Here is an 18,977-nt window from a genome sequence, read left to right on the forward strand (position 1 = left end):
TATCCCGCTATAACGTAGCACACAAATGATCTTGGTAGCTTGAGGTATCTCCTGTCCATCCTAGGTGAAGGAATGTTTGTTTTTTTTACCACGTGGTTCTTTGCGAGCTATAAAACGGGGGATATTTTAAAATGGAAATACATTCTGTTTCTCTATTACAATTATAAATATTCTGTATACTGTCCAGATCTCCTCAAGTATTAAAAAATAGCTATTTTGTTTCCAATTATTATAAACTGTACTTCAATAATTAAAAAAACACGATATTTTAATGAAAATTTTAGCAAATGTTCCTCCAAATAGGTTCTATTTCCCTGTAAAGAGTCGTATACCTGACATTAAAATTTTAAGGACAGGTATCATGTTCATGAAATATGCAGGTGACCTTAAACTTTTGGTAAGATCTGTAGTTACTTTTTTTAACTGCTTATGATACGTTGAAAGATGACTTGTTTGTGCTCCTTTTAAATTTTTTGCATTGTTTTTGATTGGCAGATTAGTACATCATCAGCTTAGCTAAGCTGTAGGTAAAGAACAACTAAAGTTTCTGAAATGTCTCATATTATGCATTAGTGATTGTGGAAAATTCTGTAAATGGTGTTTTGTAATAAAGTTGTGTACTTGGTAAGTTTTGTGTTGTGTAGTTTATAGTGTAATTAAAGTTGAAAGTTCTTCCCTTTTATTAAATCCTGAAGGAAAGTTATATGAAAAAGCTTTCATAAAATGTATTTGCTTAATTCAGTCTGTTCTCTAACTGGGTTTGGGCTGCCATTAACCCAAGTGGGGTCCTCTTTTTTTTTTTGTCAAACTTTAATCCCTTCACAGTAGAATTTGCATGTGAGAGAAAAATATACATCCTTCTTCTACATCAGTGGAGAACTATATTGATTTGTGAAAAGATTTTTTTATTTCCTTTAAGAATGGGCACCCGAGTTTTCGTTGGTGGCTTAACTTACCGAGTTCGGGAACACGACCTTGAGAAGTTCTTCCGGAAATATGGTAGAATCAAGGAGGTCGCCATGAAGAATGGATTTGCCTTTGTGGTAAGTTGAGCCCATTTAAAATTACTTGAATTCTTGGTTTTGTTTGTTTATTCCAGCATGGTAGGGTCAAGGGTGTATATCGGAGGCCTTCCATATGGAGTCAGAGAGAAAGACATAGAACGATTTTTCAGAGGCTTTGGTCGAGTTCGCGATATTCTCATCAAGAACGGTTACGGGTTTTGTGTAAGTACAAACTGAGTCATTCCTTCCAAATTATAATGTAAGCATTCCTTTAGAGAAGAAAGGAAATTTCTAGAAAGACCTAAGAACTCCTCCTTGTGAGCAGTTGTTTTGAATTCTGTTTATTTCTGGCAGTTAGGGATTAATTTTCCTATTTTTTAGCTCCTCATGCATCTTTACCTTTCCCACCTGTACCTAAAATGGATTGACAAGTAGTTTGTACATTGTTCGGAGCAGAAAGTGCGAGTTCTGATGAACTAATGCATTTTTGGGAAATGGTTTTATTAAATTCTTTATATATTCATTGTGTTGGAATATATGGCTAGGGTTGCTGTGATAAAACATTTAATTGCATATACCGTAGTAATGGAACGTTCGATATTAATAGGCATATATCAAAAAATTAACCTACGTAAGCATTTATATAGCCTAGTTTTGAGAAAATGTAGCATATTTCAGAAACTATAAAGGTAATGAACTTCAAAATTTTCACTGTGACTTAATGTCTTGAATGTCCCTACTTGTAGATGATTGGCAAAGTTTGTACATATTTATTCCAAACTGTGACTTTGGATGGGATGTTTTGTTGTAGGCTTAGGACTGACAGACCTTTTCCACAAGGTTAAAGATTCATAGATTGTGATGGTAAGCCTACTGAAATTTTGTGTGCATTATTTGGAGAATGTTATCAATTTTGAATAATTTTGGAGGCTCTGAATAGATGTCGGCTATCCTGTTACCAATGAAATGCATGAATCAAATTGTGTGTTCAAACTGGTCCTATTTCATAGTTGGCAGAAACATTAGCAACTCTAGATATGCATCACTGTACAACATTTGAGACCAAGCATCACATAGAATTTTGTTGTCTGTTATGGGCTCCCAGTCCCTGACGTGACCTTGTCTTCCTGACATTCTTCTGTAAGCATTACTCAGCTTATCTCTTTGTCTTCTGTACTGTGATATTTATAATCTCCTCCCCAGTGAAGACAAAATCACTTCTGTGGTAGAGTGTCTACCTCCGGATCCCAAGATAGCGGTTTCAGACCCGGCACAGGTGAAAAAAGTCCATTCGACACTCCAGTCGTACGATGTCGCATGTAAAAGATCTCTGGTGACTCATTTAGTGTTTTACCCGACAAAATTCATTAATTCTCAGCCATAGACACCCAAGAGAGTTTCGGTTTATTCTGTGTGCCATCTAGTGGGCCTAGAGTAAAACAGAAAGTGGAAATTGACGAGCTGACAGCCAGGTGGCGTCATATTGAAATGTCTGCACACGGTGGCTGAAGCCATACAATTAGTATTATTTATTTATTATTATTATTATGCCCAAGCACTGAATGTCGCTATAAGGAGGTGTTATATTGATACTTTTCTTCAAGGGACAGAAATTTTTTGGCATAATCTAAGTCTTTTTGTGCACTATTAGTATCGCTAGCAAAACTACTTGTGCTGCCGAGAGAACACTTTCAGCATAAAACTAGAAGACCCTGCGAAGACCTTTTCATGGTACCGATCTGCCTACACTTCCCTTCAAACTATTCACCTTCCTCTTTCGAATGTAATAGTTGCAAGTCTTAGAAGTCTGTTTCTTGTTTGTCCCATCAGAGGAACATAAGGCAAATCATTCTTCACTTTTCGGAGGCAGTCCTAACCAGGGAGTGGTGCCCCTGCCTATGTGAGCCCCAGAGCACATTTACCCGGTGTGTAACATCTGGTAAGGGTCCCAGTTCAGTTTTACCAGTGAAGACCTCAACGACTTCTACAGTGGAGAAGGTGGACTTCGGTACGGTGGAGATGGCGGAAGAGACAGCCCTGTATTCAGGGATTAATAGGAGTACAACCTGCTGCCTTGTAGGTCGAGGTGACTGGACACCGAAGGCTAAGGGAGAAAACCTTGAAAGAAAATCTCCGTTTGTGTTAGGCTCAGCAGGTCAATAGAGGGATTACTGAAGAAGTTGTTTTCAAGAATAATATGAGTCTCGGATGTAGGAATTCACGATGACATCAGTTTGGTGCGAATGACGGTTTACAGCCCGATGTTACACCAGATACCCAAACCAAACGAAGACAAAGTATCAGAGTGGGAACATTAAACATCCTGACATTGACAAACAAAACTGAAGAGCTGGTCGACCTCATGGAAAGGAGGAAACTTCTGATCATGGGCCTGAGTGAAACCAAATGGAAGAAAACTGGGAAAATTAATGTCAGATTGGACTGTAGTCTCTATTGGTCTGGAAATGAAGTAGAGTCTAAGAATGGAGTAGCATTTTTAATACTTAAAGACATAGATGCTTGTAGTGAAGTTGGGTTTGTTAGTGAAAGGATAATTAAATTATCTGTGAACTTAAGAGGGGAAAAAGTACAATGTGATCAAAGTCTATGCTCCACAGGTAGGATGCTCAGAACAGGAAAAGGCCAACTTTCTTAATAACTTGGACAACAACATTATCTCGGATAATGGTTATTATCTTGGTTGAATATTTTACCTGAGAAAGATTGGCCAGTAAAACAGGAAATATAATAGCCTTTTAAGATGGCAGGTCATTGACAGCTGGAATATTTAACTGAAAGAGAAAAAGATCATGCAATAAAACATCCTAGGTGGATAAAAAGAATGCACTACGTACTTTGAAGACTACGAGGACACTGATTTTGAAACACATTTTAAGTTATTCATGAGTTCTATTTTTGGGCTTATGCCGTGTAAATAATTATAAAACACACTCAACGTTTCAAAAGGAACCTTGCCTTTCTTCATCAGGAGACAAAAGAGAAGAGAAACGACGTATTGACGGTTGCTAGGAGAAAGCAACAAGGAAGCTACAAATGGTGCCCAAGATGTAAAGGGGACGCCATTTTAGCCCCATGCTAGAGACAATGAATAGTGGCAGCAAAGCATTACTCTCTAATGGTTCTGATTATAGGTAGCCATGATTCACTGAGGTTGTAACCTGTATCGCGGTTGAAATTATCTGGATGTTTACGTATTTCAACCGCCTCCCTGATAATTCTTGGGCGATATTGCTTTATACGGGCAAGAACATCCACTTCTTGGAACAAGACATCATGACCAGGTGTTAGGGCATGGTCAGCAACAGCTGATTTATCAGGTTGGTTGAGTCTGATACATCTGGTATGTTCTTTGATGCGAGTACACACCGTTCTCGAAGTCTGCCCAATATAAACCTTGCCACAAGTACAGGGAACTCTGTAGATACCAGGTTGTTGTAATTTAGGCAAACTATCCTTAGTTGGTCGCAGGAGTTGCCTAATCTTAACTGATGTTCCAAAAACAGTTCGTACATGGTACCTACGTAAGATTTTAGCAATACGATCCGTCGTGTTATGTATGTAAGGTAGGTAAGCAGTTCCTTTTACATCTTTTTTCTTAACAGACGTCCGATTATGTGCCGATTTCAGAACCCTTGAGATCAAAGCTCTGCTGTAACCGTTGCTCTTAAAGGTGGTTCTCAAGGTGTTAATTTCCTCTTGTAGATCTGACGCTTCACAAATCCTCCTGGCCCTGGTAGTCAGAGTTGTAAGGATACCATGTTTTTGGGCAGGGTGATGGTGAGAATCTGCGTGGAGATATCTATTGGTGTGTGTGGGCTTACGATACACGCTGTGTCCTAGAGATCCATCCTCTTTCTTGGTGACGAGAACATCCAAAAAAGGTATCTTGCCGTCAGATTCCAGATTCCATTTCCAAGACGGCAAGATACCTTTTTTGGATGTTCTCGTCACCAAGAAAGAGGATGGATCTCTAGGACACAGCGTGTATCGTAAGCCCACACACACCAATAGATATCTCCACGCAGATTCTCACCATCACCCTGCCCAAAAACATGGTATCCTTACAACTCTGACTACCAGGGCCAGGAGGATTTGTGAAGCGTCAGATCTACAAGAGGAAATTAACACCTTGAGAACCACCTTTGAGAGCAACGGTTACAGCAGAGCTTTGATCTCAAGGGTTCTGAAATCGGCACATAATCGGACGTCTGTTAAGAAAAAAGATGTAAAAGGAACTGCTTACCTACCTTACATACATAACACGACGGATCGTATTGCTAAAATCTTACGTAGGTACCATGTACGAACTGTTTTTGGAACATCAGTTAAGATTAGGCAACTCCTGCGACCAACTAAGGATAGTTTGCCTAAATTACAACAACCTGGTATCTACAGAGTTCCCTGTACTTGTGGCAAGGTTTATATTGGGCAGACTTCGAGAACGGTGTGTACTCGCATCAAAGAACATACCAGATGTATCAGACTCAACCAACCTGATAAATCAGCTGTTGCTGACCATGCCCTAACACCTGGTCATGATGTCTTGTTCCAAGAAGTGGATGTTCTTGCCCGTATAAAGCAATATCGCCCAAGAATTATCAGGGAGGCGGTTGAAATACGTAAACATCCAGATAATTTCAACCGCGATACAGGTTACAACCTCAGTGAATCATGGCTACCTATAATCAGAACCATTAGAGAGTAATGCTTTGCTGCCACTATTCATTGTCTCTAGCATGGGGCTAAAATGGCGTCCCCTTTACATCTTGGGCACCATTTGTAGCTTCCTTGTTGCTTTCTCCTAGCAACCGTCAGTACGTCGTTTCTCTTCTCTTTTGTCTCCTGATGAAGAAAGGCAAGGTTCCTTTTGAAACGTTGAGTGTGTTTTATAATTATTTACACGGCATAAGCCCAAAAATAGAACTCATGAATAGTTACACGGGCCGTGAAAGTCTAAATGATAACATTTTAAGTTATTTAAAGCTTCAACAATGTCGGTATTTATTTAGCATATTTAGCGTAAGTTGAATACAGAAATTATATACATATTTACATAACAGGAAAACAACGAACAAGCAAAGACTCCTTACAATTGAATGTCAAGATGATTGATCCACTGTATTGCTTCTGGAGTTATCATCAGAAAATCCACTTCGCTGCCTGTATATGCCCTACAAGGGATCCCTGGGCGGTGCTAAGCGAGCGACAATATATTTGGCAGCCAGTCTATCACTGCGATCTAGCAGTTACATACAATAACAATGTCTGTGTTTACCGTGATCGAACATAATCTGGAATTCCAAACACATAGGTAGGCATAAGGTGAATTTTTGTTTATATCTTACATCTTGTATGGTAGACGACTAAATGATTTTAATGCCTATTTTTTTAGTATATTGATGCCTTCGTTTGATTGTTGAAAGCAATTCGAAGACGCTACCACTGGCTTGCTAGGTCTACCATGGATCTTCGCGTTGATACTTTATTCACTAGATACCGGGCGAGTTGGCCGTGCGCGTAGAGGCGCGCGGCTGTGAGCTTGCATCCGGGAGATAGTAGGTTCGAATCCCACTATCGGCAGCCCTGAAGATGGTTTTCCGTGGTTTCCCATTTTCACACCAGGCAAATGCTGGGGCTGTACCTTAATTAAGGCCACGGCCGCTTCCTTCCAACTCCTAGGCCTTTCCCATCCCATCGTCGCCATAAGACCTATCTGTGTCGGTGCGACGTAAAGCCCCTAGCAAAAAAAAAAAAAAATTCACTAGATGGTCAGTGCCTGACACGCATTTTCTCATGTCAGTTAAATCTATGGTTTACCCACCAATACTCGAGAGGCTGATTGCAGTGGTTGCCCACTGGGCGATGGGGTCGCCACATCCATATGCAGAAAAATACCATCCCAGATGACTGAAAGAAAGGTGTAATTGTACCTATATTCAAGAAAGGCAGCAGACGGAATTGTACCAACTACCTTGGGATCACTACTCTCTCGTGGACTAAAAATTCTGGAAAAAAATTATAGAGAATAGACAACGAGAAATTGTAGAACCACTTTTAGAAGAGGAACAATATGGCTTTAGGCCTGGAAGATCAACAACAGCTCTTACATTTGCTGTCAGGATGCTGATGGAAAAACATTGGGAAAAGAGAAGCCTTTATATCTACTGTTCCTTGACATCGAAAAGGCCTATGACAGCATACCAAGAGAGCTTATTTGGGAGTGCCTGAGAAAGTTCGTTCGAGACAGTCTGATTTCAAAAGTTGAGGTGCTTTACAAGAAAACCAGAAGCTGTGTACAAGTCGGCTCTGGACTGTCAGACTGGTTTGAGACAAAAAGGGGAGTACAACAAGGTAGTGCTTTGTTGCCCCTATTACTTATCATTGTAATGGATACCATATTAAAGGCGCTAAAAGAAAAGGGGCAACAAGACTTAGTCATTTGCATTTGCAGATGATGTAGTAATTTGGGGTAACTGAGAGGAAGATGTAGAAGAGACTGCAGGGGTGGAGTCAGACAAGAATAAAACGGTGGTGTTGATGGTACTGAAGGGTGACAATCAGCCAGAAATCTTGCTAAATGGCACTAAGCTGGACAGTGTCACAAAATTGGGTTGTATAATGTCCAAGGATAACTTAGCTAAATGTGAAGTAAACAGTCAAATCAGCAAAGCAATGCATTTTTACCTCCAAGTAAGACAGCTACTATGGGATATACAAGTACCACTCAAAACCAAGATGCCACTGTATAAATCAGAGGCAGCCAAACAGCACTCCGGGCACGCTTGCACTCCGGCTTCACGCAGACGACCTTCCAATGATGGTGGGGAAGACTACATGTCAGTCTCTCACTGGCCTTCGCCCTCCCGTACAGCCTGTGCTTTGGCGAAGGTCAACTGGTCGCGGTGTGGTGCACCTTATGTTTCTAGCTGTACGCCACTTGACGTTACTTGATCGCAGGGATTAGTAACGTTGAACTATGGCTAGCGCTGAAAAGGAAAGGAGAAGTGGAAGTGCACGTCGTTTAAGAAAGAGTGGGAACAATTGTTTTTCATCCTGCACAATGGAAGTTTGATGTGTCTTATATGCCAATGTGTTGTTGTTTGCTTGAGAAAACATTCACTGGAGCGGCATTTCAATCAGAAACGTCAGCAGGAATTTGGGGCTCTCGAGGGAGAAGAACGTCAACTTAAATTTAATGAGTTGAAATCAATGCTAGAAATAGGCACTGCACTCGTATCTCATTTTCTTGCAACTGTTTGTTGTTTTAATTACATTGTGATGAAATGGATTTCGTATTTTTAACAGTATGGTTTTGAATTGACAGGAACTTGGAATTTCGAATCCGACCTTACGAGCTAGCTACAAGATTGCTTTGCGAATAGCTAAAAACGCCAGGTCTTTTGCAGAAGGGGAGTTTGTAAAAGGATGCCTAATCGATGCCGCGGAACAGCTATGCCCGTTGGAAGTTCAGCAGTTCCAGGATATTTCTCTGTCGCCTCAAACAATAGCGCGCTGCATTGCCGACTTAGCTGACGATGTCCAAAGACAATTAATGGAACGATGTGTCAAGTTCGTTTCATAGTCAGTTGCCTTGGATGAATCGACGGACATCTTGGATGTAGTGCAACTGGCTGTTTTTGTGCGGGGCATCGATAGTGAACTTAAAGTTACGGAGGAGTTGTTAGACGTCATACCACTCCAAGACACAACAGCCGAAGATATTCATCAGGCTGTGGAGGACGCTATTGACTGTGTGGGTTTGCAGCGGCAACTTGTTTTCTGTAACAACTGATGGTGCGCCATCCACGCCGGGGTCGAAAATAGGTTTTATCACTCATCTTCAAGCTAAGTTGGATAGTGTCAACGTGAAGTTGTACGCAATACACTGCTTTAGTTATCAGGAGACACTTTGCGTGAAAGCAGCAAAGCTCAGTGACGTTATGCAAGTGGTAGTTCGAATTGTAAATTTAGTTCGGCAGCATGGTCTGAATCTTCGCCGATTCAAAGAATTTCTAGCGTCTGTAGATGCCGAATGTGTGATGTGCTCTACCATTGTGAAGTGAGATGGCTCAGCAGGGGTGAAGTATTGCGCAGGTTTTTTGTTTTAACACATTCACGCCCGTATCCAAGTTATTGCCTATAGCGCGTACCCATGCTGTGGACCGTATCAGAGTTAGCCCGGATAAGTGCAACCTTGAACTGGAGCCGTTCCTACGCAGCTGGTATCTACTTTTGGTCACAAATATGTGCGAGAGAGATGAAAGTGATTCCCTCATGAATGCTTCTACTTACCAGAAACCACATGGCCACGGTGATTTTCCCTCCCAGTGCACTTTCTTTGTTTTGTTTCTGAAGGTAGCCTGGCGCTGGCACAACTAGCTGCGTAGTTGCTTTGTGATTGCATAAGCGTGTGTATAATCACGTTCTGAAGTGTAACCATGGCATGTAGGGACAATATAAATGATGCAAGTTATGTGAATTTACAAAGCACAGTTTTTCAGCTGCTTGAAAATTATCTTGGCCAGGTTTATACAGTCTATATGGACATTTATTACAAATAGCATTTGACTCACGAAACAATTACGGGAACAGAACACTGCCGTATGTGGAACAATACGGTCAAATAGGGGTGTACCAAAAGATCTTAAGCAATACCAGGCGATTCTCAAACGGGGGGAAAAGTGAACCCGACATACAAGTACAGTCACCTCTCTCTGAAATCTCAGCTCCATCTACTTCATCAGCTCCAAGTCAACGTCCTGCAATTTTGCCGATAAAAAGGGCACCGGCCAAGGATCAATCATTTAGGTTAGATGGGAAGAGAAAAGAGCATATTCTCTTGGAGTTTCCACCATCAAATATAGTCAAGTTCCCCTGAAGAATGTGCAAACTGTGCTTCAAAAAAAAATTATTAGTGAAACACGCTATTTTTGTGGAAAGTGTGGTGTTCCCATTCACCCAGGAAAGTGTGACATTACCTACCACACTCTACAGAGATACTAGAGGACTTCATTAAGGTATGTGGAAAATTGTGTTTCCATATCTTGTTTAGTTTAGAACTTATTGTGAAAATAATTTGTTGTTTGCTCTGCCACTAACAGCTGGAATAGCTGGGCCAGCCCTTTAAACAGCCGCTCAGATGATGGGCGTGAATGTGTTAAGAGCGGAAATCAGTCTATTCATTGACATGCTTGGTAAGCGAGAGCCGAAACTTTCTGATCCGCAATGGATAGCAGACCCAGCGTTTTTGACCGATATTACAGGGCACCTCAACGAATTAATATGTCAATGCAAGGTAGGGATCACCTGATTACAGATTTATATGACAAAATTATGGTGTTTAAAATGAAGCTGCAGTTGTGGAGAGCCCAATTAGAAATTAGGAATACAGTGCATTTTCCACAATTGGAATCCGTCCGCGAAGAAGCCGACTTTGACCAGGACGTGCGTGTTGTTGAGGATTTGCAGAAAAAGTTTTCTACCAGATTTCTAGAACTTGCAAAACTTCATGTTTTCGATTTGTTTGTCAAGCCATTTTCAATCACTGTAACTGTAATCGAGGTTCCACATGAGTTTCAAATGGAGCTAATCAATTTTGCAATGTAGCACTAGATTTAAGGATATGTTTAGCTCGGTGAAAAATTTGCCCGATTTCTACGCAAAATTACCGCAGCAAGAATATCCAGCCAGGATGCACAGGTGTTATCAATGTTTGGAGCAACGTATGTCTGTGAAACCTTTTTCTCTGCATTGAAACTAACAAAATCACGGCATCGCGCTCTGATGTCTGACGATAACCTGCAAAACAACCTCTGGTTGATTGTCTCACAAGCAATCGTAACGAACATTGAGCATATTGTAAATATGAAAAGAAATGAACAAGGAAAATAAACATGTGACCAAAATTGCATTGTCATAAAATATGAGTCCCATGCTACCTTATCAGTATTGCAGATTGTTTTAATTCTGGCCACCTCGTGGTGTAGCGGCTGGCATATTTGGATGTTGCCCTGGAGGTCCGGGTTTGAATCCCGGCACTGCCCAGACATGTACTTCTGGAATTGGGTACACTCTGCCTCATCAGGCAAAACTGAGCAGAGATGGGTTCTATTCCCATCGCAGCTTCTCAGACGTAGTTTTCCTTGTTTCCACGTCTACTACAGGAACATTCCGGATCGCTCCTAAAGTACAGCCATCTACTGGATTATAAATACACACACGAATACAGCCAGCACAATCACACAGGTTATCAGACAAATTCTATACACACACCCACATACACGGGGCTACATGACCAATAAACAACAATAAAATATGCTCAGCCTGTATTCTTCAAGTGCCGGTACGCGGAGAACCACGCAAACAAAATCTACATGTTTCAGACAACTAACACATTGGAAGAACAGTTGTTTGTTTACATTACGTCTGGTGCGAAGGCGATCCCAACTTGACTCGGTAGAACGCGCTGGCAGTCAGGACCACGAAAAGCAGAAACCAGCTTACCGGAGTGCAGCGCAGCTGGCACGCCGAGCGTGCAAAGGCTGGATGCCCCTGGTAAAAATCATACTACACCCCTATCCTCACATACAACCTGGAAACCGCTACATTAACAGGAAAGGACAACTCGAAACTCCAAGCAGCAGAAATGAAGTTCCTAAGCACAATGCTCCAGAAGACCAGGAGGGATAAAATCAGGAATGAAAAAGTCAGAGAAAACGTAGGACCAGAAGACTCCTTACCTGAAGATCCAAAAGGCAAGACTGAAGTGGTTTGGTCATGTGAAAAGAATGAGTGCCAACAGATCTGCAAGAAAGGAGTATGAAAGAGAAATCGGGGGAAAGAGACCAGAGGATAGACCTAGAGAAAAATGGACAGACTTAGTGAAGAACGATGTACAGGAGAGAGGTCAGGATTGGGTGCATATTGTGAATGAAGAATGGTTCATGGACAGAACAAAATGGAAGGGGCTCGTATACCACACCTGGAAAACTGGAGTTGGTCAACGATGATGATACCTTAGCGCACAGTTCTGTTAAATAATTTCTTCATTTTATGTAAATAAATTTTTGTTTGATGCTTTGCAGCACTACATTTATAACCTATTATAAATACGTTCATTATCATTATAGACTGTTATGCCTTTCAGTGTTCAGTCTGCAAGCCTCTGTGAATTTACTGTATGTCGCCACAATCCTCTATTTGCAACTAGTGCTGTGGCCTCGTTTAGTTATATACCTCTTATCTTTAAATCATTAGAAACGGAGTCTAACCATCGTCGTCTTGGTCTACCTCCATTTGTCTTACCCTCCATAAGAGTCCATTATTCTCCTAGGTAACCTATCCTCCATTTGCCTCACATGACCCCACCACCAAAGCCAGTTTATATGTACAGCTTCATCCATTGAGTTCATTCTTAAATTAGCCTTTATCTCCTCATTCTGAGTACCCTCGTGCCATTGTTCCCACCTGTTTGTACCAGCAACCATTCTCGCTACTTTCACGTCTGTTACTTCTAACTTATGAATAAGATATCCCGAGTCTGCCCAGCTTTCGCTCCCGTAAAGCAAAGTTGGTTTGAAAAACAGACTGATGCAAAGATAGTTTCGTCTGGGAGCTCACTTCCTTCTTACATAATACTGTTGATCGCAACTGCAAGCTCACTGCGTTAGCTTTTCTACACCGTGATTCAATCTCGCTTCCTATATTACCATCTTGGGAGAACACAAGCTAAATACTGAAATTATTGACCTGTTCTAGCTTTGTATCACCAATCTATGACATTCAATTCTGTTGAATTTCTTACCTACTGACATCAGTTTAGTCTTCTAAAGGCTAATATTCATACCATACTCATTGCACCTATTTTCAAGTTCCAAGATATTAGATTGCAGGCTTTTGGCACAGTCTGCCATTAAGACCAAGTCGTCAGCAGACTGCTTACTACATTTCCACCTAACTGAATCCCTCCCTGCCATTTTATACCTTTCAGCAGATGATCCATGTAAACTCTGAACGGTAAAGGTGAAAGCCTTGTCTAACCTCTGTAAGTACCCTGAACCAACTCCTCATTCTAACATCAATTCTCACTGAAGCCTAATTGTCAACATAATGCCATTCTTGATTTTAATAATCTACATTTAATTCCATAGACCCCCCCCCCCCCAGAATGACGAACATCTATTCCCTCATTACCCTCTCATATGCTTTCTCTAGATCTATGAAACATAAACACAACTGCCTATTCCTCTCATAGCATTTTTCAATTACCTGTCGCATACTGGAAACCTGATCCTGACAGCCTCTCTGTGGTCTGAAACCACACTGGTTTTCATCCAACTTCCTCTCAACTAATCGCATCCTCCCTTCCAAGATGCCAGTGAATACTTTTTTCTGGTATACTAATCAATGAGATACCTCGATAGTAGGCCTAGGCCTAGCTTTGCCTAGCGTTGCGTGTGCCATGCTGCCGCTCAGAGAATTGTGCACTGTTTTCTTTTGAGTAAACCTGCATTTTACTTCTGAGTTTTACAGTGTCTACCACCGTTCATTTTTATATCGCCTCTTCTACTGATCCCGACTACTTGATCTTCCATTTCCTTTTCCTATGCATTGTTTTTTCATGTTTTAATCGGCTGATGATGACCTGGACTAGGGTCGAAACCGGTACCATTTCTACTTATAATTAAATGGGAGTGTACTTCACTACATTTCTTGTTCTTTTGTATTGAATAGGTTGAATCTCTCTATCAAATATTTCAATTTTAACCAAAGGTATTAGAAATATTTCATTTATTACCAATCGATGTAATTGCAGGTGAACACACACTGGCTACTTTTTATCTCTCGCCCGCTTTTATTTATATTTTTTTGTCAGTCAGCCAGCTCCCCTCTTCAAGTCATTAACTGGTTCTCTACCACCTGGCCAAGGCCACACGCGCCTCGCCGACAAAGTGAACCCCAGTAGCACCCTAACCCATATTCAGCCAGCTGAGACCTGATTAGTCACATCATGTTACGTCCAAATATGACTAAACTTCACACATAAATAGAAATGTTTTGACCTGGCATTGGGTCATCTTCAGTAAGTCATGTTAAATGAATTAAAAACATAGGAAACACACAAAGTGAAATGTTAGTTAACGTTTTTTTTTTAAAGCATGAGGAACGTTAAACTGTGAAATGTTCATCGTTAAAACAGTGTTGAGCTGGAGGTCTTTCTGTTTCAATGTTCTTGATGTCCTTTGGTGTGGTTCAATTGGTATCTGTGTACAAAACAATATTCTTCTAAACAGAATACTAGTATATTCAGCTAAAAAATTAATGCAAATCCATTTTTGGCTTAGTTGTTGTGTTCCCACATAAGAGCTGGACTCCGTAGTCAGAGATCCCGGGTGATAACAAGTGGGCCACATAACACTAAAAATCAGATGGTTCAACTTCAATAATGCTTATGTGATGTACTTTTTTAGTTCACCAGAGCCAAAAGGGTTAAAGCAAATAATAGCATCAAACAGTGGAGGCTTACTTTTATTGATTTAATGTAAATAAGATTAAAGTGAAAGAAAAGAAAATGGCATGAAAAGCATGGAAAACATCGAAGACGGAAGAAAGTAGAACAAAGTATGTGGAGGCAAAGAATTTGCCCAAGAAAGTAGTGGAGGAAGAAAAGAGTAAAAGCTGGGCCTTATTCACACAAAAATTGAGAGAAGAGGTTTGCAGGGTAGCAATGAATTATTGTATGATATCTTAAGAAACAAAAAGAGAGATCAAGTAATCACCATATTTGTGAAGGATGAAGATGGCATAAAATTAACAAAGCCAGAAGAAATAAGAAATAGATGGAGAGTGTATTTTCCCAATGTACATTAGAACTAATGGGTCATTCAATGGACCACCGGGAAAGGCAATTCGTTGATGAAGAAATGGATAAAGAATTACAATGAATTAAATGGAAATGGCAGTTAAAAAGGCGATGAAACGAAAAACTGCTTGAATAGATGAAATTTCACTGGAGGTGATAAAGGCAGCTGGAGCTGTAGGCCTGCAGTGGACATGTAACGTTCTTAGGATTATCTGGGAGAATAAGGAGGTCCCAGAGTATTGGCAAAAAGGAACAATCATCCCAATTTTCACGAAAGGCGATAAGAAAGTATTGAACTACGGGGGAATTACTCTGATATCCTGTGTTGCTAAGATAATGGAAAGGATACTGGAAAGTGGGATAGGTTTGAGGGTTGAAAATCTGATACAGGAAAGTCTTTGGTTTCAGAACTAGAAGGTCATCAATAGAGCCCATTTTCATTATGAGACAACTAACCTCTTAACTGGGCATGACGTATATACTCGTACGCTGAATGTTATAGGGTAATGGGCATGACAAATATATACGTACTAGTCTTTTAACGCAAATATCTCCTGGGTATGACTAGCTATTTTGCTGCATCATGTATTATCGTCTTAATTGATGTTTTCCTGCATGATGACAGCAAAAACCTCTTGTCACGCTTCTTGAAGCTAATTTTTTATTTTACAACTGATGGTCCTATTTTTCCGCAGTAGGCCAAATATGGCAGCATCTAGTTCAAAGCGTAAGTTCGAAATGCTCGAAGAAGACTAGATTATTCAACACTTAAAAGAATCCAGAAACCCAAAGATAAGTGGTTCGATACAGATGGTGAGTCTGATAGTGAAAGTGGTTCAGAGAATGAAGAAGGTGAACACATGACGAATCGGATGAATTGCAGGTTATAAATTTCATCATCTTTGTCCGTATTGAAGATCTACTTGTGAAACAAATTCTTATAATTTTGTAAATTACCACCTATTCAATACAATAAAAATACAGTACAAACTTACATATTCGTTAAGATGTTTATATTGTACATCTTTTGCTCCTTTTTTGTGAGCATCATCAGCCAACTATTATTCACTTAAGGACAGATCATGAAACAATTCTTTTGGATTAAGATTGTTCCTATAAAGCTAATTGACAAATCTTATAATATTTTATCCCTTTCAGACCTGAAAGAAAACTGGAGGTGTGAATTTTTGTTTGTACGTCAAGAACTGACTAAAATGCTGCTCAATACACATATTAATAGTTTATTTTACAAAATAAAAACTAACATCCTAAAAATAGGACCCACACAAATGTGCGTATCAAAATTCAAAACCTCGTATCACGTACGATGGTGTAGCTTCACAATTTACGTTCACTAACCAATGTACACACTTCATTGAATATATTCCGGTATTCAGTAAAGCTTCTAGATTAATATAAACGCAGTAAATAAATACTTGCTTTCGGCACTACTGCTTCCTGCCATCTCGCCGATCAACTGTGCTTTTTAAACTCGTCTTCCTTCGCCCTGGCGGTCAAGCGCATACTAAAATCAATTGAAATACATGCCACGTGTCCTGCACAATCACTGCAGTCCGGTGTAGCGCCGAAAAAACATCAAATACGGTCAGGGACGAACCCGCACAATTGTGCGTACTCGGTCTGAAAGGGTTATGTCATATAACAATAAAATTATGTCTTTAAGTTAAAACTTTAGTCTAAAATCTATCTAACATTTTATTGACGAAACTCATCTGATGAACATCTTTTAAATTGTTTAAAAAATAAAAAGTAAATAAAAAGTAAAAAACTTTTGAGATCTGGCTAATTGTATTGATTCATGTTGCTTAACTTGTATGACTGTCGTTAAAACTTCGTAAACTATATTGACAATTTTCTGCAGTTGATGATTGTCTATTTTATGGACATTTGACTTGTTCTCGTTGCTGGAGTAACATTTATACAAATGTGTTGGCATTAACTTTATATTGTCAATATAATAATATGTTCGTGAACAAACTTGTTGATGAAAAACTTTCTAATGTGATATTGGATTTAAAATGTTCTCGTATGTTCCAAAATGGCTCGTTGGTATTTTTCTTTCTGCTGCGTAATTGTTTAGTGTTTAGAGTCTCTTTATCAGGAATACCATTGCACGCAACATAGGCACATAAATGAGCGAATGATGTGGGTAGATTTGTCAGTGGGAGGAATTAGGACAAGAATTGTGTCCGTGTATTCACCATGTAAGGGTGCAGATGAGGATGAAGTTGACAAGTTTTATGAAGCATTGAGTGACATTGTGGTCAGGGTCAACAGCAAGGATAGAATAGTGCTAATGGGCGATTTCAATGCAAAAGTTGGGAATAGAACTGAAGGATACGAAAGGGTGATTGGTAAATGTGGGGAAGATATGGAAGCTAATGGGAATGGGAAGCATTTGCTGGACTTCTGTGCTAGTATGGGTTTAGCTGTTACGAATACGTTCTTCAAGCATAAGTCTATTCACCGCTACACATGGGAGGCTAGGGGTACCAGATCCATAATAGACTATATCTTAACCGCCTTTGAATTCAGGAAATCTGTTAGGAATGTACGAGTTTTTCGCAGATTTTTCGATGATACAGACCACTATCTGATCTGTAGTGAGCTAAGTATCTCTAGGCCTAGGGTAGAGAAAGTGAAATCTGTCTGAAAATGAATAAGGGTAGAAAATCTCCAGGATGAGGAAATTAGTCAGAAGTACATGGATATGATTAGTGAGAAGTTTCGAACAGTAGACAGTAAGCAGGTTCAGGATATAGAAAGTGAATGGGTGACATACAGGGATGCTGTAATAGAAACAGCAAGGGAATGCCTAGGAACAACTGTGTGTAAAGATGGGAAAAGGCGAACATCTTGGTGGAATGATGAAGTGAGAGCAGCCTGTAAACGTAAAAAGGAGGCTTATCAGAAATGGCTCCAATCAAGGGCCAAGGTAGACAGGGCTTGGTACATAGATGAAAGAAACAGAGTGAAGCAAATAGTTGTCGAATCCAAAAAGAAGTCATGGGAAGATTTTGGTAATAACCTGGAAAGGCTAGGTCAGGCAGCAGGGAAACCTTTCTGGACAGTAATAAAGAATCTTAGGAAGGGAGGAAAAAAGGAAATGAACAGGGTTTTGAGTAATTCAGGTGAACTCGTAATAGATCCCAGGGAATCACTGGAGAGGTGGAGGGAATATTTTGAACATCTTCTTAATGTAAAAGGAAATCATCCTGGTGGTGTTCCCAACAGCCAAGCTCATGGGGAGGAGGAAAAGGATGTTGGTGAAATTATGCTTGAGGAAGTGGAAAGGATAGTAAATAAACTCCATTGTCATAAGGCAGCAGGAATAGATGAAATTAGACCTGAAATGGTGAAGTACAGTGGGAAGGCAGGGATGAAATGGCTTCATAGAGTAGTAAAATTAGTGTGGAGTGTTGGTAAGGTACCTTCAGATTGGACAAAAGCAGTAATTGCACCTATCTATAAGCAAGGGAACAGGAGGGATTGCTACAACTATCGAGGTATCTCACTGATAGGGGCCGTATTTTTTGGTAATAACGATATGCACGAGTTTTCTTGATATCTTCTTTCTTGTCTATATATGACTTCCCAGGTACTAAAAATACCGTATTTTAGCAAAATGAACTCGCGAAATATCGCTAAATTTGATTTATTGCGCAAATAATCGCGAAATATACACCATTTGGTGTGAAAAATGCAAAATGGCACCAGAAGAGCTCTCCAATAAACGTTTAAATGCTTCTGAGAACTTGACTATTGTAGTTTCCTCCTCATTTGCTTGATAGCGCTGTATATTCCCCACACAAATGCACACAAAGCGGTAGGCACTGTGTATCGAAAGTATGTGTATTCAGTTCCGCGATCTCTAAGGCAGTCGATAAAAACCAATATCTGTTATCGAGTACAGCAAATAGCGTTGTGGTCGTAACAAGATACAAGACCGGTCGTAGATACAGCAGTGCGCAATGAGAGTTCGTTACTTACGAACCTTTATCGGCAAATGTCCAACATTTAAGTATAAAAATCCTGAAAACTTAAGTCACAACAGATTTTTCGAGGGCCGA

The 18,977-nt window shown here is 40.1% G+C and overlaps 1 protein-coding gene across 6 annotated transcripts in view; it reads left to right on the plus strand.

Annotated features, from left to right (window-relative positions):
* Positions 1-18,977, plus strand: part of LOC136882199 (serine-arginine protein 55) — a 202,459-nt gene that overhangs the window by 36,511 nt on the left and 146,971 nt on the right. For 3 of the 6 annotated variants that reach the window (XM_067154760.2, XM_067154758.2, XM_067154762.2), the window contains exon 2: positions 920-1,043. In XM_067154760.2, the coding sequence (XP_067010861.1) occupies positions 921-1,043 (123 nt within the window). In that variant the 5' untranslated portion in view covers position 920. Of the gene's footprint in view, positions 1-919; positions 1,044-1,099; positions 1,227-18,977 lie in introns of all 6 variants that reach the window. The other 3 variants (XM_067154759.2, XM_067154757.2, XM_067154761.2) reach the window with 1 other exon arrangement.

The sequence above is a fragment of the Anabrus simplex genome, chromosome 10, assembly GCF_040414725.1.
Source record: "Anabrus simplex isolate iqAnaSimp1 chromosome 10, ASM4041472v1, whole genome shotgun sequence".
NCBI classification, from domain to species: Eukaryota; Metazoa; Arthropoda; class Insecta; order Orthoptera; family Tettigoniidae; genus Anabrus; species Anabrus simplex.